This window comes from Trachemys scripta, chromosome 5 (assembly GCF_013100865.1).
Source record: "Trachemys scripta elegans isolate TJP31775 chromosome 5, CAS_Tse_1.0, whole genome shotgun sequence".
Classification (NCBI taxonomy): Eukaryota; Metazoa; Chordata; order Testudines; family Emydidae; genus Trachemys; species Trachemys scripta.
The window spans coordinates 98,020,486-98,042,176 of record NC_048302.1 but is presented as its reverse complement, the minus strand read 5'-3'; the positions used below and the strand labels follow the sequence as shown (position 1 = coordinate 98,042,176).

At 42.1% G+C, this 21,691-nt stretch overlaps 1 protein-coding gene across 1 annotated transcript in view; it reads left to right on the top strand.

Annotated features, from left to right (window-relative positions):
* NWD2 (NACHT and WD repeat domain containing 2) overlaps nucleotides 1-21,691 on the top strand; it is a 135,311-nt gene that overhangs the window by 59,647 nt on the left and 53,973 nt on the right. Inside the window, exon 3 of the mRNA XM_034772686.1 lies at nucleotides 11,661-11,777. Within this exon, the coding sequence (XP_034628577.1) occupies nucleotides 11,661-11,777 (117 nt within the window). The remainder of the gene's footprint in view (nucleotides 1-11,660; nucleotides 11,778-21,691) is intronic.

The following is a 21,691-nucleotide window of genomic DNA, read 5'->3' as shown; positions in this document are numbered from 1 at the left end:
CAGCCGAGCAGGAACGGGCACCTCTGAATGTCCCCTTAATAAAATCACCCCATTTCAACCAGATGACCGTGAATGATATCACTTTCCTGAGGATAACAAAGAGCGATAAGGAATGGATGTTGTCTGCATGCCAGCAAACACCGGGACCATACGCTGCCATGCTTTGTTATGCAATGATTCCAGACTACGTGCTACTGGCCTGGCGTGGTAAAGTGTCCTACCATGGCGGATGGGATAAGGCAGCCCTCCCAAGAAACCTTTTGTAAAGGCTTTGGGAGTACATGAAGGAGAGCTTTCTGGAGATGTCCCTGGAGGCTTTCCGCTCCATCCCCATACACGTTAACAGACTTTTCCAGTAGCTGTACTGGCCGCGATTGCCAGGGCAAATTAATCATTAATCATTAAACACGCTTGCTTTTAAACCATGTGTAATATTTACAAAAGGTACACTCACCAGAGGTCCCCGGTGTGCCCTCAGGGTCTGGGAGCACGCCTTTGGTGAATTCGGGGGTTACTGGCTCCAGGTCCAGGGTGATAAACATATCCTGGCTGTTGGGGAAACCGGTTTCTCCACTTCCTTGCTGCTGTGAGCTATCCACATTATCTTCATCCTCCTCTTCCTCGTACCCCAAACCCTCTTCCCTGTGTGTTTCTCCAGTGAAGGAGTCATACCACACGGTTGGGGTAGTGGTGGCTGCACCCCCTAGCATGGCATGCAGCTCCACGTAGAAGCGGCATGTTTGCGGCTGTGCCCTGGACCTTCCGTTTGCCTCTCTGGCTTTGTGGTAGGCTTGCCTTAGCTCCTTAATTTTCACGCGGCATTGCTGTGTGTCCCTGTTATGGCCTCTGTCCTTCATGGCCTTGGAGACTTTTTCTAATATTTTGCCATTTCTTTTACTGCTACGGAGTTCAGCTAGCACCGATTCATCTCCCCATATGGCGAGCAGATCTCGTACCTCCCGTTCGGTCCATGCTGGAGCTCTTTTGCGATCCTGGGACTCCATCACGGTTACTTGTGCTGATTAGCTCTGCGTGGTCACCTGTGCTCTCCACGCTGGGCAAACAGGAAATGAAATTCAAACGTTCACGGGGCTTTTCCTGTCTACCTGGTCAGTGCATCTGAGTTGAGAGCGCTGTCCAGAGCGGTCACAATGAAGCACTCTGGGATAGCTCCCGGAGGCCAATAACGTCGAATTCCGTCCACGCTACCTCAATTCCGACCCGCTAAGGCCGATTTTATCGCTAATCCCCTCGTCAGAGGTGGAGTAAAGAAACCGGTTTAAAGGGCCCCTTAAGTTGAAAGAAAGGGCTTCGTTGTGTGAACGTGTCCAGGCTTAATTCGATTTAACGCTGCTAAAGTCGACCTAAACTCGTAGTGTAGGCCAGGCCTTAGATCCCCTCGAATCAAATGGAGTTGGAAAGCCTGTATGGCAGTAGAGATAGCATCCAATGTGATTTTAGACTGTGTTTATGAAAAATCTTGATGTGAGGGTGCCAGCTGATCAGCTGTTTGGACAGTCTCTGTAGCAATGCTGCATGGGGAGAATGCAAATGGGAGTATAAAATAATAAAACCAGCTTCTCTTTCTCTCCTGTACTATTCATGAAAAATTATGATATCTTTATCAAATTCCTTTATTTTCCTTATTCTTCAGTCATCTCTGAGGAGACATCTCAAAGAAAGGAAAGAAAGAAACAGTGTGATGTCTCCTTTAGACATAACACTATGCATTTAATCCATAATCGGGAAGAAAACACACTCTGAGATGGGCTGTAGTATAAAATGGAGAAAGACCTCAGTTCCTGCTTTGATGATGATATATGAATATCTTGATTGAGGAAGGTTTCCCTCATAGGTATTCACAAAAATAAAACTATTTTATTTAATAGATTCAACTATTATCTGAAGACCGAGTGACACAGGCCTCAAAACATCAGGAAATTCTTCATGTAGATGGAGGTGAGATGGGCAGCCCCACCAGCGCAGAGGCAGACGTTAACTATTTTACTTACATGTCCTGAAACAACTGGGGATCCATAAAAGGCAGTGACTAGTCAAACCTAGTTTTAACTAGGGATGTCAAGCAATTAAAAAAATTATTCGCAATTAATCACACAATTAAAAAAATTAATCGTGCTTAATCGCACTGTTAAACAATAATAGAATACCATTTATTTAAATATTTTTGGATGTTTTCTACATTTTCAGATATATTGATTTCAGTTACAACACAAAATACCAAGTGTATAGTGCTCACTTTATATTTATTTTTGATTACAATTATTTACACTGTAAAAAACAAAATAAGTAGTATTTTTCAATTCACCTAATACAAGTATTGTAATGCAATCTCTTTATTATGAAAGTTAAATTTACAAATGTAGAATTATGTATAAAAAAACTGCATTCAAAAATAAAACAATGTAAAACTTTAGAGCCTACAAGTCCACTCATTCTCACTTCTTGTTCGGCCAATCACTCAGACAAACAAGTTTGTTTACATTTGCAGGAGATAATGCTGCCCGCTTCTTGTTTACAGTGTCACCTGAAAGTGAGAACAGGCGTTCTCATGGCACTGTTGTAGCTGGCATTACAAGATATTTAGCGCCAGATGCGCTAAAGAGTCATATGTCCCTTCATCTTCCACCACTCAATAACAATCCAAAGCAGTGCATGTTCATTTTCATTATCTGAGTCAGAGGCCACCAGCAGAAGGTTAATTTTCTTTTTTGGGGGTTTAGGTTCTGTAGTTTCCGCACTGGAGTGTTGCTCTTTTAAAACTTCTGAAAGCATGCTCCACACCTCGCCCCTCTCAGTTTGGAAGGCACTTCAGATTCTTAAACCTTGGGTCGAGTGCTGTAGCTCTCTTTAGCAATCTCACTTTGGTACCTTCTTTGCGTTTTGTCAAATCCGCAGTGAAAATGTTCTTAAAATAAATATGTGCTGGGTCATTATCCGAGACTGCTATAACATGAAATATATGGCAAAATGCGGGTAAAACAGAGCAGGGGACATACAATTCTGCCCCAAGGAGTTCAGTCACAAATTTAATTAACACACTATTTTTTTAGCATGGAAGCATGTCCCTTGGAATGTTGGCTAAAGCATGAAGGGGCATATAAATGTTTAGTATATCTGGTACATAAATACCTTGCAATGCCGGCTACAAAAGTGCCTTGCAAATGCCAGTTCTCGCTTTCTTTTGATATTGTAAATAAGAAGAGGGCAGCATTATCTCCTGTAAATGTACACAAACTTTTTTGTCTTAACGATTGGCTGAACAAGAAATAGGACTGAGTGAACTTGTAGGCTCTGAAGTTTTATGTTTTGTTTTTGAGTGCAGTTATGTAACAAAAAAATCTACATTTGTAAATTTCAATTTCATGACAGATTGTTTGTACTACGGTACTTGTATGAGGTGAACTGAAAAATACTATTTCTTTTGTTTATCATTTTTACAGTGCAAATATTTGTAATAAAAATAATATACACTTTTTGATTTCAATTACAACATAATACAATATATATGAAAATGTAGAAAAACATCCAAAATATTTAATAAATTTCAATTGGTATTCTATTGTTCAACAGTACAATTAAAACTGCGATTAATTTTTGAAAGTTAATCATATGAGTTAACTGCAATTAATCGACAGTCCTAGTTTTGACATTAGTATACAAGTGATTTTATCAGGTTTTTTTGGCTCAAGTGGGAAAGGTTATTTAAAAATTACAAAGGGAAAGTGAGAAAGCATTCTGCAGCAGCTCTGAGATGGATTTTTCTCTCATAAAAATATCTTTTTCTTGGCAGTCTGACCTCCCACTATTTTATGGTTATTATGGGAAGCATCTTTTAATACAAAAAAATCATTATTATTAATTATTAGTTTGCAGTGATGCCCATGAAGTGCTAGGCACTTTTCAAACATACAAGAAGGGACATAGCTTCTTCCTGTAATAGAGAGAATATTTGGGTGGATGAAAGGGGAGTACTTTACTTTTTATTCTTTATATGTGGTCCTCTACTTATAAGATCTGATCAGTGTCTGGCTACCATGAAAGCCACATACTGTAGAGTATCCTCAAGTTATCATCTACTTGATAAATCGTGATTTAACTTAAATTCATTTTAATATATTCAGTGCTCCAGTTTTCTCTGAGTCATCTGGCTCCACCGATAACAGGTTCTCAATTGTTGCAAAACATCAGATCTGTCAGGCTTCCTGTGTTGACCACTCCTGTGGGACACAATTACCATATGTGGGGAAAGGTGACTGAATACATTAATCCCATCTCTGAATTGGTTTAGGGTAGACTCTATTTGTTCCATTTGTTTTCCTTTGAATCACGAAAATGTTTCTGAAAAACGGGTATTTTGATTTGGACTGTTGTTAAAATAGAGATTAAAAAGTACGTTAGAAAGGATATCTCCAGAACACATGATATTTTGAATCTTTAAGCAGCTTGACATATATCTGTTTCTCTAGGTTTCTGTTAAACTGAGAAACTAGTTTGTAATGGAAACATTTTCTCAGGATAATTAGTAACTCTTAAGTGGGGGCATCTTCTGGTGTATAGTTGGGGAGGAAAAAAAGATATATGATAAATGGAAGAAAGAAAATCCAGTGTGCACAGGAAAATGAAGGCATCCAGATTCAAGCAAAAAAGTTCATGTATACTGTTAACAATTTACAGTTTTTTCTGCTTAAAGGGCTCAACAGGATAATGCACCCTACAGAAAGATATGCAAAATAAAACACTAACTTCTTTTAATTAGTAAGAAAAAAAGAATGACCTATAAAGATGATAGGAGTTGTTATGACAGAAGCTGAGGAAAGCAAACAGAAAACACTGACTCATGAGTGAAAAGCTTAAAAAAAGAAATCAGATGTGCAAGTAGTCTAGCTTGGGCAGTCAACTCTTACACAGAGCGTCAGGTTGGCAACCTACCTAGACAATAATACTGAGTAATATTTCTATTAGGAGGGACATTGGTTGAGCAGTGTCTCCAATTATAAGTACAATAAAGCCTCACTTAACGTTGTAGTTATGTTCCTGAAAAATGCAACTTTAAGTGAAACAATGTTAAACGAATCCAATTATCCCATAAGATTTAATATAAATGTCGGGGGTTAGGTTCCAAGGAAATTTTTGGGGGGCAGACAAAAGACATTATACTGTGTACTGTACTGTGGTTGGGAAGTGCCCCTGGCTTACCCCACACAGGCACAGCTCGTTGCAGGCAAGGATGCTAGGAAGCACCTTTGCAGCAGCAGCGGCAGCTTCCCTGGAGAACAGGCTCGGATTTTGCCATGAATGCTCCTGGCCCGCCTCTTCCTGTTCCCACTCCACTCCAGGCCCACCTCTTCCCACCCCCACGCCACCACCTTTCTGGAGCACGCCACATTCCTCTCCCCACCCTCCCCCAAAAATCCTAAGTGCCGCTAAGCAGCTGTTTGGCGGTGCTTAGGACTTTCTGTGAGGGAGGGGGTGGAGTGGAAACACGGTGCTTCCCTGAAAGGGGAAACGCTGGGAGGGAGGGGGAGGAGACGGAGAAGTGGAACTTGTGCAATGCTTCCTTGAAAAGTCGCTGCTCTTACACAGACTCTTACAAGCAGGCAGCCAAACGACGATATAAAGGAGCATTGCACAACTTTAAACAAGCATGTTCCCTAACTGAGCGGGGACGTAACATTGAAACTGCATTAAGTGGGACAATGTTAAATGAGGAGTTACTGTAATAAATATGCTTTGACATCAGTCACAAGCATCTTCTTGTTCTGCTGTATCCCATATACTCCTTCTTTCTAAATTCTCAGTGTCCTTCATGCACATATAGGTTTGACACCTATATCAGCTTGCTGGGCAGGGCAAATTTCTCATGTCATCCCATTGTGACAGTTGATTTTTAATAGCCTGACACTGAATCACCACATTGCAATGCAACATCATGACATCAAGATGCAGAGTCGTCATGTTGTAACACAATGTTATGAGGTCGTGATGCAAGATTAGGTCATGATTGTGTAACGCCAGTCCTGAAAGATATTTTTTGAGACATTACAGCCAATTTTTCAAAAGTGGCCTCTTATTTTTGTGCACACAAAGTTGTGCAAGCATGCCTGTTTGGATATGCAGTTACTAGGCACAAAATTACAAACCACTATCAAAAATCTGGTCCATTGTTATGTAGGATATAGGAGAGCTCAGGCAAAATTGGGATGGAAGCATGCTTATGAGCAATAAAGCATAGGGATTTACCCTAGAATTATTTCTTTCCTGTGTCTCTTTATGGGTCTTGAATATCCCTACGCATAGGCACCGACTTCCTCTCAACCCCCTCCACTCCAGGCCCGCCCCCACTCCACCCCTTCCTCCAAGCCCTCACCTCTGCCCCGCCTCTTCTTGCCCCTGCCTTCCCTCAACGCCCCATTCCCACCCTGCTTCTTCCCACGCCTGCCCCACCTCTTCCCACCCCTTTCACCAAGCATGTTCCATACCTGCTCCTCCCCTTCCCTCCCAGCGCCTCCTGTATGCCATGGAACAGCTGTTCCAGAGCATGCAGGAGACACTGGGAGGGAGGGGAGGAGTTGATCAGCGGGGCCACCAGTGTGTGGGAGGCACTGGGAAGAGGAAGGGAGCTTGGCTGCCGGTGGGTGCTAAGCACCCGCTAATTTTTTTCGACCCTGGAGCACCCTTGGAGTCAGCACCTATGTCGCTAAGATTTGCTTGCCAAAGCGTGTTTACTAGCGCTAAGTGAACTGTAGCTGCAAAGGATTCATCATTTGTGTTGCAATAAATTGCCTAGAGAGATAGTGGAATCACTCCATCACTGAGATTTTTAAGAGCAGATTAAAAAAACACCTGTCAGGAATGGTCTAGAGAATACTTAGTCCTGGCATGAGTGCAGGGGACTGGACTAGATGACCTCTCAAGGTCCCTTACAATTCTCTGATTTAATAATGTTGCCCTTAGCCTGAGAGGATAGCCAATATTTGGGGCCTTACAGGGTTATTTCCATTAGTAGGAGAAATTGATGATAGAATCAGTCAGTTCTTTGATGCAATCCTGTTTATTTACAAAGACTATATTTACAAAGTCTTTTCCTCTGAACACAGAAGCAGGAAGCAGTTTCTTTGTTCAGAAATCTGTGCTCACTTTCCTGTTAGTCCTGTGTCTCAAGGAGTTCTGTTTCTGTTCCCTCTCCAGGCTATGCTATCATCTGCTTCTCTGGCTGCTTTCTGCTCTCGACCAACAGACACACACACACGTCCACCAATCAGTTCTTCAGCCTCTGCATTTTCAATCAGTCCCAGGGACACCCTTCTTATTCTCCCTGAGTTAGTTCTTGTTCAGCCCTTTCCATGCTGGTCTGTGCCTTCAGCAATGGTTTCTATTGTTTCAGCTGTCCCTGAACAAATGGGCATTTAATTGCTCCTTCATTTAGCATGAATGAAAGGTGGCTAGTGCATCCACCCGCTTTAGCAAGATAATGTGATTGCCTAAAAACTTGCTGGCCTCCAACAACATCTTCTAGTCTAGCACAACAGTAATAATGTATTTTCCACGTTAGTATCGGGAGATCCTAAACCTCACTTTCGAGCAGAAAGGAAAGATTATTCACCAGTAACTGTAGTTCTTTAAGAGTGCTGCCTCTGCATTAATACATGCACCACTCCCATTCATCTCTTCTTCAGCATTCTACCATCATCGGGCTCTCAGGTTTCCTTGGAAAGGACTGAGGCAGGTGGCCCCCAACTACCTTTTTACAACCATTGCTCCAAGCATTCATTTCCAGCATCCTAATGAGCCCTACTTTTGAGAAAGTACCTGAAGCTACAATCAAAATAAAGCTCATCTATGCAGGAGACAGAACTTACTCAGGGGCCAGCCCAAGATTATGGAATGAACGCCCCAGCAGCTAAAGACCATCACAAACCTCAGCCCCTTCTAGTGTAAGTGCAAGGTGCATTTCTTTGACCTTGCCTTTTCTAACATAAACATATAATGTGTGAGTATATAATATATTTTATTGGATCAACTTCTGTTGGTGAAAGAGACAAGCTTTTGAGCTTACAGACTTCCTCAGATCTGAAAAAGGTACTCAGGTCTGGGCTAAACTACAGACTTCTATTGGTATAACTACGTCACTCAGGGGTGTGGATTTTTCACACTCTTGAGCGAAGTACTTATACCTACCTAACCCCCCATGTACACAGCATTATGTCAGCAGGAGAGCTTCTCCCGCCAACCTAGCTGCCACCTCTCAGGGAGGTGAATTAACTACACTGACTTGAGAGAGCACTCTCCCGTTGGCTTGGAGCGTCTTCATGAAAGCACTACAATGGCACAGCTGCATCGGTGCAGCTACACCCATGCAATGTTTTAAGGGTAGACTTGCCTACAGAGTGTGTCAGCTAAAAACAAGGTGGAACAGATTATTTAGCATAAGAAGTTAACACGTACTGTAAGAGACCTTTCAAGGTGAAGTGCCCAGTTAACATCTCTGGAGTCATAGAACAAAGAAGCGGGGAGAGGGGGGAAGTTAGTGACTTACAGATTGTTGTAATGAGCCATAAATCCAGTGGCTTTATTAAGTCCATGATTTTTAGTGTCTAGCAAAGTTATGAATTTAAGCTTCCAGGCTCGTCTTTTGAAGGTGTTATGCAGGTTTCCTTTGAGGATGAGGACTGAGAGGTCAGATATAGAGCGATCACTTTGTGAGAAGTGTTCACTCACTGGGTATATGGTGTTTTTGTCTTTTATCACTTTCTTGTGTGAGTTTATTCAAGAGCCTAGCGATTGTCTCATTTCACGCACACACTTGTTGTTGGGGCATTTAGTGCATTGGATGATGGATATCAAATGCTGTGATAGCTGTGTTCAGGGGTGTATTGACCACCGTACCAATAGAAATATGTCTACAAGTTTTGCATCAGTTGTTATGGCGGAGTCTGGTGCTGCTTTGAGTTGGTGTGTCCTGGCTTGCTTCTGATGATGAGCTTGGCAAGGTTGGTGGTTGTTTGAAGGCAGAAGGGGGGCAGAGTTGAGAAAGATTTCTTTCAGGATGGGGTCCCCATCAAATATGGATTATAATTGTTTAATGATACCCTGTATGGGTTCCAGTGTGGGGTGTTAGGTGACAACTAGATATGTGCAGTTAGATCAGATTTTTTTCCATATTTAAGCAGATTCTCTCGGGGTATTTGGATAGCCCGTTCCATGATGCCATCTAGTTCTGAGACCAACATGGCTACAACAACACTGAACAATAACACACACACACTACAAAACAAAACACTGCCCACTACACACACTTTTCCACCTGGGGAGAGGATGAGAGAACAAATGTGACAGACGTTAGTCCCATTGCTCTGTGCATTAGTGGAAGGTGCTCAAATACTACAGTGATGAGCACAGAATAAGAACCTGAAAAGAATAGAAAGTCAGTGGCACCAGATATTCACCCTACAAGAAAAAAAATGTGAAAATGTAAAATTCCTTGTCAATCATCTTTCTTTTTTGTCAGTAAAGAAAGAAGTTATGACTTAGAAAACACCCAAGGAGAAGTCTTTTGAGAAATCTGACATTTTTACTTAGTCCCACTTCTGGAGATAATCACATTTTAATAAATCAGAATGCATTTACCATGTGTACAGGGTACAAAGTTTGATTCATAAAGTAAGAAGACAATAACAATAAAATCATTTAAACATAAGATACTAGGTTTTTCTCTATCCTACTGAAATTTTGCTGGGCGATTTTGTTATTAGAAAGATACCTTCTGACCTTTCATAACACATAGAGGAGAGACACACAGCATGCTAGAAAGTCAGCCCTTGACACAATGTTCTCTCTTCTGTCCTAGCTCAAGTTCTCTGACTTCTGACTGGTCAGTTAGAGTAAAAATTTCCTTTGATGCCTGAGAAAATTCTTGAATGAGATAAGTTCATCCGGCTGCAAAATTCAAGTATCTATGGAACTGAGAATATATGACTGAATTAGTTAATTTCTGTCTTATGCAATTCTAATATTCAGGCATCTGATGAAAACAACACAGAGTTCAATAATAAATCCATAGAGAAATAATGGGAAGGTGAAAGAAATAGGGAGAAAAGAAATATTTTCACTTGTAAAGAGACAAAGATCAATGAAGCAGAGAGATGCAGGAAGGCTGAGATGGCAAGAGCTGCAAAGAAGAAGTTTCTTGCTCTAACAGGTGTTTGGGACATAGTTTATGTAAAGTATAAATGTATAAAATTATTCTTTCTGACATTATTCTCTTTTGTTCCACTTTATAATGTACTTCACGCTTTGGGCTGTTTCACCACATGTGGTCTCTTACCTCCAGCATGTAATGCCTGTGGTCCCAATCCTGCAAACAGTTACACATGTGCTTAACTTTACTATGAGTACTCATGGCAGTAAAGCATGTGCATAACTGTTTGCAGGATTGGGTCTTATAACCCATCAGTTATTGTTACCAGAACCTTCCTAAGATTTGCCTGTTTCCAAGTGGGTTAACTTGACTAATGCATCAACCATATACATTTTAGATGGTAAGGTATTCAGTGCAGGGACTCTCTCTTACTACTGTGTTCAGTCTGCATCAAGCACAATATGGTTCCATCTTGATTGAGGCATCTAGGTGCTATTACAATACAAATAAATACATAAATTAAATAATGAAGGTATGTCCCAATACTGTTTTTTAATTGTGCAGTAATGACTTTTTTATAATAGTATTGGTTGTATTGAAAGCTGATAGTAGCATAAATAAGCAAATCGCAGCAAGATATATCATCAATTTATTTTTAAAAATACCTGAGACATTTGGACAGATAAAGGACTCTGTTCCTTTAAATAAAATGTCCTGCAATAATGAAACTTCCATCCGTTAACAGTTAAAATATGTAGCGAAACCACGCTTCATCACTAAATCTCTTTAAATAAATGTAGCAACCTCAGCCAGCTTCTTCCAAGCATTTGCTTGCATCTTATTAGCATTATAAAACTGAATCTATAGCAACAGATGAAAGTCTGAACAGCAAGCCATCTGCTATTATAAATTCATGCATTTTTTGCTTCCAGAGCAACAAAACATTAGGAAACAAAGGAATAGTGATATTACAATATCTAATCCAGTCCTGTCTTTTTTGTTCATTTTAGCACAGGATAGTTTGATCTCTGGTGGGTCAAAAAGTCATTTGGTAAAATCTGAGCTGTGTTGAAGTCAATGGCAAGACTCTGACTTCATAGGGGCCAGGATTTTGACCAGAGTCTTATAATTACTATTATTCATTTATTATTTGCATTACAATATCAACTAGAATCCCCATCTGAGATCAGGGCACCAATGTGCTAGGTGCTGTACAAACATATAGTAAGAGGCAGTCCCTGCCCCAAAGAGTTTACAGTCTAAATAGAGAAGACAGTGGGAGGGGAAACAGAGAGGTAAGTTGCCTTGCCTACATCACAGAGCTGGTCCATGTCAGGACTGGGAATAGCACCCAGTTCCGCCCACTGCTCTACCCGCTGGCCCACATTAACTCTTAAAGATAAAAAACAAATGTCTTAATTGCGATCTTGTTCATCTTGTTATGTAGGAGAAGCTTAAACTAATGGATAAAACTAACTGTGTGTTATACATTGATTTCCAGGTCATAGACTTATACTGGGGAGTAGAAACAGAAGAGTGGGACAGTCCTGAGCTCCAGAAGACTCGTATGAAGCTGTTAGAAGATTGCTTGAAAACTTCTACAGGTCCATGTTTTGTTGTGGGTATACAAATAATGCTTTACATTAAAACAAAAATACATTGATAGCTATCCTAGCATCTGTAGTGCAGTTAAAGGCTTTTTCCTAGACAAATGTATTTTCTCTTTTACTTCTAAAATATTTCTTGTATACTTCTTACTATACATTTGAAATATCAGACTTGAGATTTCCCAGACGGTGCTATAAATTGACAATGGATATTTGACAACAGTAAAGGAGGACTGGCCCTTCACAGCCCATTTTGGGGGGTTTGGTGCCCCCCCTTGGAGGGCACTGTGACTGCTGGCCAATGGCAGCACTCCTTGGTTATGGAATTAATTCCCAGTACTTCTCCCAAGTTCTGGTATTGGCAGGCCAAAAAGGGCTTGCCTATAAAAGAACAGCAGCAGGCAGAGGTTATCCTCTTCAATCCATTCTCTGCTGGTGTGCCTGGCAGGCCAAGGAAACGGTAGGATGCTCTTTCGATCTGAACATCAAAATGGGAGATGGTCAGTGACAGCCTGGAAAGGCTGTGGCTATCCTCCCTCTCTCTCACACGGACGCAAAACACCCATAGTTCACTGCTGCCAGGACAAGTTGCTTTTAGAAGGTACTTCAAGGTTCAATAACATTGTAGACACCTGGCAAAAAAATGATAATTCCTGTGTTCATCCTCACTGGCCCGCCCATCAACTTTTGTAAAAGTGGCATACATTCTCCTGTATGATAGGAGTAGATATTTTTAAGGTTGTAGCTAGTATCTTACCTGAAGCTCAAGAAAAGATCTCCTGCCATAGAATCATAGAAATGTAGGGCTGGAAGGGACTTTGAGAAGTCATCAAGTTCAGCCCCTTGCACTTAGGCCATCCCTGACAAGGTTTGTCTGACCTGTTCTTAAAAGTCTCCAATGATGAGAATTCCACAACCTCCTTTGGAAGCCTATTCCAGAACTTATGATTAGAAAGTTTTTCCTAATATCTAACCTAAATCTTTTAAGCCCATTACTTCTTGCCCTACTTTCAGTGGACATGGAGAATAATTGATCACTGTCTTCTTTATAACAGCCCTTAACATATTTGAAGACTATCAGGTTCTCTCCTCACTCTTCTTTTCTCAAAACTAAACATGCCCAATTTATTTTTAACCTTTCCTCATAGGTCAGGTTTTCTAAACCTTTTATCTTTTTTTTTATTGCTTTCCTCTGGACTCTGTCAATTTATCCACATCTTTTCTAAAGTGTGGCGCTCAAAATTGAACACAGTACTCCAGCTGAGGCTTCACCAGTGCTGAGTACAGCAATTACCTCCTTTGTCTCACATGACATTCCTATTGATACACCCCAGAATATTAGCCTTTTTCACAACTACATCACACTGTTGACTCATATTCAAATTGTACTATACTAAACTATAACCTGCAGATCCTTTTCAGCACCACTACTTCCTATCCACTTATTCCCTATTTTGTAGTTATGCATTTGAATGGTTTTTTCCTTCCAAAGTGTAATGCTTTGTACCTGGCATTACTGAATTTCATCTTGTATTAATTTCAGACGAGTTCTCTAATTTGTCAAGGTCATTTTGAATTCTAATACTGTCCTCCACAGTGCTTGCAACCCCCCCCCCCAGCCTGGTGTCATCTGCAAATTTTATAAGCATACTCTCCACAGCATTATCTAAGTCATTAACAAAAATATTGACTAGTACTAGACTCAGGACTGACCTCGGCAGATACACCCTTCAAGTTTGATAGCTTGATAACTGCTCTTTGAATATCATCTTTCAACCAATTGTGCACCCATTTTATAGTAGTTTAATCTAGATGACATTTCCCTAGTTTGCTTATGAGAATGTTATGTGGGACTGTTTTTAAGGCCTTACTAAAATCAAGATATATTATGTCTGCTGCTTCACTCACATCCACCAGGCCAGTAACACTGTCAAAAGAAGAAAATTAGGTGGGTTTGGCATGATTTGTTCTTGACTAACCCAGAATGGCTATTTCTTATAATCCTATTATGCTCTAGGTAGTTACAAATTTATTGTTTAATAATTTGTTCAAGTATGTTTCCAGGTGTCAAAGTTAGGCTGACTGGTCTATAATTTCCCAGGGTCATCTTTGTTCCCCTCGTTAGAGATAGCTACAATATTTGCCCATCACCAGGGGCAGCTCTAGGCACCAGCAAAGCAAGCACATGCTTGGGGCAGCCCATTTGCAGGGGTGGCAGGGATCCAGCATGGGAGCTGAGAACCAACAGGGGGCCCTGGGAGCTGTAGTTCCTTGGTTAGCTCCCTGCCTATGGAGCCAGCCCTGGAGCAGGGAAAGAACTACATTTCCCAGCATTCCCTTGGCCACTACCAACAGGAAAGAGGGGGAGGGAGTGAGGAAGCTGAGACCTCATGCCTGCTGTGAATGGAGAGCTGCATTGCGAAGGGTAGGGATACCATATTTTAACATTCAAAAAAATAGGACACTCCATGGGGAGGGAGGGTAGCCCCACCCTGCCACCATCCACTCCCTCCGACTGCCCCCCACAGAAACCCCAACCCCCCCGATCACCCCCTCCCGGGACCCCTGCCCCAACTGCCCCCCAGGACCCCACCCCCTATCTAAGCCCCACTGGTCCTTGTCCCCTGATTGCCGCCTCCTGAGACCCCTCCCAAGTTCCCCCCTAAGACCCCACCCCCTACCTGTCCCCTGACAAACCCCTTGGACTCGCATGCCTATCCAACCACTGCCTGTCCCCTGACTGCCCCCCGAACCTCTGACCCATCCAACCCCCACTTCTCCCTGTCCCTTGACTGCCCCCCCCCCCGAACCTCATACCCCTTCTGCAACCTCCCAGCCCCCTTACCGTGCCACTCAGACCAGCGTGTCTGGCTTCACGCAGTGCCAGACACACTGCTGCATACATGCTGCCGTGCTCCCCTGTGGAGCCACAGTCCCCTCCCCGTGCCCCCCCACCTGCCTTCCAGATTTGAACACCTCAAAATTCAGGAGTGCTCAAGCTCAGTTACTTCATTTCTCCCAAATCAAATATACAGATCCACTGTAACCTGCTGTAGAAAAAGTAGGATAAAATTGAGCAAGAAATGCTTCCCAGTGGTTATTAGGACTGGAATTGCTATTTTCAACAGCCATTGCCTTTTTTGTTTGTTTGTTTGTTTGTTTGTTTGTTTGTTTAAAAGGAAGACAATGATATCTATCACATTTGCAAATTCCCCATAGAAAGAAAGAGTGGAACAAAAGAATAATAAAGGCATCTCAACTTTTCCTCATTTATGGAGGACAGTCTTATAATATGCATCCAGATATCCTCCAATCACACAAGCTGAAAATTGTTTCACTTTACTGCAGTTCTGTAACCATATGGGAACCAATCCTGTCTGTGTTCTGTGCACATCCAAAATTCCTGCTGAATGACCTGCCCTGGGAGCGAGTTACCAGTGCCCCAGGGCTGCGGCGGAAGGAGGGTGCAGGTTGGGGGGCGGGGGGGGAGAGCCCAGGGCTGGGGTGGCAGGAGGTGTGTGGTGGGGGGGTACGGGGGAGCCCAGGGCTGGGACGGCAGGGGGGTGCAGGTCGGGGGGTGAGAGCCCAGGGTTTGGGCGGCAGGGGGGTGCGGGTGGTGGGGGAGAGCCCAGGGTTTGGGTGGCAGGAGGGTGCGGCGAGGAGCCCAGGGCTGGGACAGGGGGCAGCCAAAATTTTTTTTGCTTGGGGCGGCAAAAGACCTAGAGCTGGCCCTGCCCATCACAATATCTTCAATTCTGAATTTATGGCGCCAAGTCAAATGTTAATTTGAGCTCAAGTATCAGAGGGGTATCTTTGTTAGTATGGATCTATAAAAAGCAACAAAGAGTCCTGTGGCACCTTATAGACTTATATATATAACAAATGCATTTGTTAGTCTATAAGGTGCCACAGGACTCTTTGTTGCTTAATTTGAGCTCAGTAACTGAAAGACACTAGGAGTAGACTGCATCGGTTAAATTCTGCAAAATAGGAATCCTCTCTTTTCAGTGAAGCATATGCGCTAAATGTTGCTGGCAGTGGTGTTGTATTCATTATATGGTGCAGAATAGACTTGTAAGTGTAAAGTTTTATTTCTCTTTCCCTTAGAAAAATTTGTGCCTTGTTTTAATGAGCACATAGGTAAAAAATATTGAAAAATATTTTTGGCACATCAGTATGTGGCATATAGACTGCATTAATCTTAACTTTTGTCCATAATCAAGATTTATCATTCTTCTGCCAACTTTTTAAATAAGGTGTTCCTTTTAATCTACCCAGAAAGTGTTAAGGTAACTAATGAGGTTGGATATACAATGGCAGAGCCAGAAATCAGTATTTGAGCAATTTAGACTAAAGCATCATAGGTTAGCACTGATATCTGAAACAAGATGCACGATGCAATTTGGGAGGCAAGTGGATTCGTTTTGTTGTGCGTGGAGTATGTATGGGCTGGGATTCTTTGTGAATAAGGTGAGCGAGGCTATTTCACTGGAGATGTATTCTGCCTGGAAGGAATTTTTAGTCAGACTGTTATTTGTTGGGGTTTTTTTTGTTTTGTTATTTTTTGTTAACACCTATCTAACTTCAGTGAATAATAAACACCTGGGAACATAGTCTTTATTAAGGATTCTGCACCCTGCTCTTTGGTTAGGGAATGAGAAAACACCCAGTCAACACCTGAGATATCGAGTAATCCCTGAGTCCTCTACTCATGACATTCCATCTATTTCTAAGTAAAATTAAATAAAAAATTTGTTTCTTTGGAAAACACCTTCCACCCCTTCATTTTGCAATAAAAAGGCACATTAAGTTTCACGGACCCCATAAAAAGAAATCTTAAGCAGGTCATCTATAAAGGATGTGTGAGTTTGTTGTCAGTGTAATGAGAGAACAATAAAATCAATGGCAGCAGCCAACATATCCAACTTCTACAGTTAATAAGCCATGTACCAGAGTATCATTCAGGACATGTCAGCGAATGAAGACAGACAGAGGGACAGATTTTAAATGTCAGGCTGTAAGTTTATTAAACTTAACCAAAGGAGGTCCTGTCCTGTCAACCAGACTCTTGCATACCAGGCATTTTAGGTGGTTCCAGTGCAGCGTTACAAGGCTCCTACTGCATAGCCCATAACTCAGACTCTCCTCAGCTTACCCCTTAGATTCAGCTCTCTCATCTGAATCCTTTCACTCACAGCCACACACCCTGTGAGGTGGACAGAAAGTACTGAAATGTGACGGGGGAAGGAACTTGGCCCATGCATGCCAGAAGGTCTCCCCCTATCCCCTGGGCATAAAGCCCACCAGCAAAATCCCAGGTCTTTTACTTCTGAGAACAATCCCTGCCTTTTAACCACACTGGAAATTGGCTGCAAGTTACGACAAACCAACATCCCTACCAAGTACTACCACTGATTACTAAATCCTAGTCCTGTTTAACTTAACTGTGCCTCCCGACTGCTGCGAGGAAGGCAAAAAATCCACCAACAAGGGATCAGTCAGCTTGTTGGCCCCAACAAGGGATCAGTCAGCTCCCCTCCTACTCCAGCTGGCCAATGGACGGAGTAATAGGGGCCACCCTTGCATTCCCCCAGTGTGTGCTCTCCTCCCCACTTCTCTAGGAGCTGTTCCAGTCACCTCCTGTCCCATAAAGTTTGCCACCTGTTGAGGTAGGTGGATGGCAATAGCAGAGGAGGAGGGTGCAAAATTGGTTTCCAAACCTCTTTTAAGGTGTCCTTGTCTTGGGCGTGTTTTATGTTTTCCCAGACTCAAAAAAAGTATATAAGACCAGGATTGCTCTGTCCACTGACTGCTTGCAGTTGCAGGGAGCCATTCTGGCCACCAAGGATCAACATGGCAAGAAAGCACTTTAACCATGCTTCATTTTTTTTATCATGCCCCCTACATTGGGTTCAGGAGGGAGATGATGTAGAAGCTGCAACCCAAATATTTCCCCTACCCCTCCAATGCCAGGGGAATCTTCAGAGAGTCACTTAAGATGGCTTTAAGTCTGATTAGTGCTGCAGGAGCCATGCAAAATCGATTAAATGGAGTCGAGGATCCAGCCCAGTATCCTTGCTCTTAAATCTACAAAACTGGTTTTAAAAAAATCCACAAATATGTCTCTTTCACTTTCCTTGTTAGAGAAGTGTCTGGAGATGTGATGATATTGTGGAATCACTACAGCAAGTTGTTAACAATAAGCAGCAATTGCTTATCGAGCAGAACCCAGGTCATTGAGAGAAGACATGCAGGCCCAGAGCCTCAAAGATATTGAGAAGCTGGTTCCTACTGAAATCAATGGAAGTTCGGTGCCCAATTACCTTTGAAGATCTGTGTCTTAGTATTTTGCTATCATTACCAGGATCTGCCAATTGATGTGAAATTCTGCTCAGTAGAAGCCAGAAAACCTCTGAAGATTTAAAGGACGAAAATAAGGATCTTAGTATAAAAGCCAATTATATTTCAAGATATGTGTCTGCTAGTTTAAAAAAAAAAGGACTATTTTTTTTGGTTTTTTTTCTTTTTCTCAGAATAGCAAACTGCTGTAGCTAGGTAGAGCCAGTTACATATGGGATAACAGCCCAGCCTCATACACACAACCTCCCAATAGCCCTCAGTCAATATAACTTTTTAAACAAGTATTTTGTTGGGTTTTTGCTATTGAAGAGATGTTTCAGACACTGTATTAAGGCTTCTCCTCCCTCCTGGCCCTGTCAGTTGGTTGCGATATTTTCTCCATCTGCACCCACCATTTGTGTATCAGTTTTACTTCAGGGCCCCATCTTAGCAAAATCAGTAAAGTCTTCTACATTATGCTGATGTTTAATACAAAAGTCTTCCCTATGGGGTTTCATTTATTGTTATTAAACAAAATATATTCAGCTGTTCGCCCTGTATCAAGGCTAATCAACCAGAGTTGGTTGAAGTTATTTTTAGTCAGAGAACGGCCTTCTTTCAAAAACAAAATTTGTTCAGTTTTTATGGGGGGAGTGGGGAGATTGTGCATCTTTTCAATATTTTTCCAATTATTTATCAAAAACATTATTAAAACACTTATCAAACTTTTCAATTACCAAACACCAGGTTTTTAGTAAATACAATTTCTATCACCATTCTGATGTTTTCAATAAAAATTCCTGCAACATTTGTGATTTTTTTAAAGGGTTAATTTCAAACAAGAACTAGTTTTGCAAAAACTAGGATTTTGTTTTTTAACCAGTTCTGTCTCCATGTCGTTTTGCCCCTCTGGCACAGCTTCAGAGTCCTTTCAGCCCTTCCCTAAAGTTTCATAGTACTTTCCCCCTCACTGCAGGGGTGTTGCTTTCTCTTGTGTCAGGGGCCAAAACACAGTCCCTGCTTCATGGCTGTGTTGTCCTTTCAGTCCCTTGTCTTCAGGAATTCTCCACAGCCCTCCTCTTAAGGACTGTGAATAGTTCCAGTCTCTCTCTGGGCCCCCTCACTGGCTTCTGATCACAGCTCCTTTCAGGTTCTTTCCCCAGGCCTTTACCAGGAGAGACCAAACAGCACCCAGGGTAAAATCCTGACAAACTTAAAATCAGTGTTTAAAATCCATTAACTTCATTAAGGCCAGGATTTCACCCAGTTTCCCTCTTCAGGTCTCCCAGTGGAGAAACTCCCTAGTCCCACTCAAAGTTAGCAATAGGACCTGTTTTTTATTTCCTGCCTCTTCTACCCAGAGCCCATGCTGTCAGCCAAATCACGTAATCAGTCACTTTCTCCTTAGTCAACTGATTCGGTGCTCCAATAGAGGGGCATAGAGGGGCATCACTGGGGGTGGCATGGGCATATCAGGGGTGAGGCTGCAGCACATAGGGCTGAGGAGACTCAGAGCAACTCAGGAAGGCTGCTGTTAGACTCTCAGGGCTCTCTAAATTACAGAGGGAACTCTCCAGCCCTCAGAGCAGCCAAGAACTCTGAAGGTAAAAAAGGTGGCTTTAAACCTCTTTAGCCTCTCCTCAACACCCCCACTACAACAGAGCTGTGAATTCTGAGCTGAACCGCTGAGAGGTACAGTACAAAGTCTCACCTAGTGTTGCCTATGTTACAGTCAGACAATCTGAAAAGGTGGTCTGTATAAAAATGACAACTTAGAATATCTCTCTATAAAGATATTTAGACTTCGTGGTTTGCGAGATGAAAACAGGTAAATTATGCATTCTGTTACTACTGAGAACAGTTTTGTAGAACTACAATAATGCTACTAGTGGAATTGCTCAGCGGAATGGTTCAGATTCCATCAATTCTCTTTAATGCACAAACACTATAAAAGCTTTTTATTTAGATTCACAGATATAGCTCACATGGCTTTAACGTAAAATGTTTGTGGAAGATAGAAGATCTGTCTACATTGTAGAAATTTGCACCGATATCATTACACCAAAGCAGATTTCTCTTAACGTAGACAGGGCCAAAAGGCAGAATATCTGACTCCCTATCCTTCAGCCCAGATATTTTCAACTGGATAAGATTAATGCCTGTAAACCCAATTCTGTAATTCTTGCACTTTCAATAGTTAAAGTTTTACTGGGTGATTTAAGAGCTGAAAATTAAAACACAATGTTGTCCTTTATTACTGGTGAACTTTTTTTTCCTTCTGTTATTTTCTTATTGCAAATATCGAGTTAATGGAGGTGCTTGTTATAAGACAACACAGGACACCAACATCTTTCTTCTGAGATCTTCATTTACATATTATAATATATTGTAGAAGCTTCCTGTAAGGTCCAATCAGTTGCAGAATATGTCCCCATCCACAAGTCCTGAAAGGTCATAATAAACATCCAGATACCCAATTTTGCCTGCAATCACAAAAATGGAACTGAAAGCCTAAGGACTGAAGAAGTGTTTAGAATAGCTCTGCACGGAACAAACCATTAGGTAAAACCTGTTGTTAAAGTGAAAAAGCCATGCTGGAGTCACTGCAAGTTACTAGAATGTAGAGAGTCCTGAGATCGGTAAGCTGAAGACACTTAGGAATAGGAACATGCAGACAGTGAGAAAGTTTGGGGGGGGATTAACATTAAATTAAACAAAAATAATCTTTGCTATTTTGTTAGAATGACAGTTTAAGGAAAAGTTTATAGAGAGTTTTCAACAGAGACTACTGGGGCGTTCGTATCTTTTACTGAGCTCCATTTGCAACATGAAAAGCTCAGATTCAGGAAACTGGCTCCTTGGGGGCTTGAGTTGCCATAGTTGAATGCACTGGAGAGAAGCAGTGTACATGCACTAGTTTTTGTAGAAGGCCTTTTGACAATCACTTCTTTGCCATCTCCAATTCTGTCTAAGGTTTTAGCTGCATAGAAATTTTCACTAGTGTTCCCTAAGAAAAGTTGGCTAAGACAAATTTCACTTTGATTCTCTAAATGCAGATAAAGAGCTGAAGTTTGAGTCTTATACCTGTCATACCGAAATGGCAAATGCTACTTTAAATGGAGAAGAGAAGATTTTTGAGGAAAGTCCTAATCTTAGATTGTTATTAAGGAACAAAAGATGAAAAGGCTAAAACTGTTAACACAGTTTTCTATATGAACTTGAATGGTACAAAACAGCCTGTGACATGGAACCAGCAGGGCCGGCTCCAGGGTTTTTGCCGCCCCAAGCACCCCCCCCCCCCCCCCCCCCCCCCCCCCCCCAAAAAAAAGCCGCGATTGCGGTCTGCGGCAGCAATTCGGCGGATGGTCCTTTGCTCCGAGCTGGAGTGAGGGACCCTCCGCCGAATTGCCGCCGCATAGGTGGAAGTGCCACCCCTCTCCCGAGAGGCCACCCCAAGCACCTGCTTGCCAAGCTGGTGCCTGGAGCCAGCCCTGGGAACCAGTGATCTTCTGGAACCTATTGTTTCTGTGGTGCCTACAGTTCCCTATGTGTGGCACTGGTCAGGCAAGTAGTGAGCTATGACTTC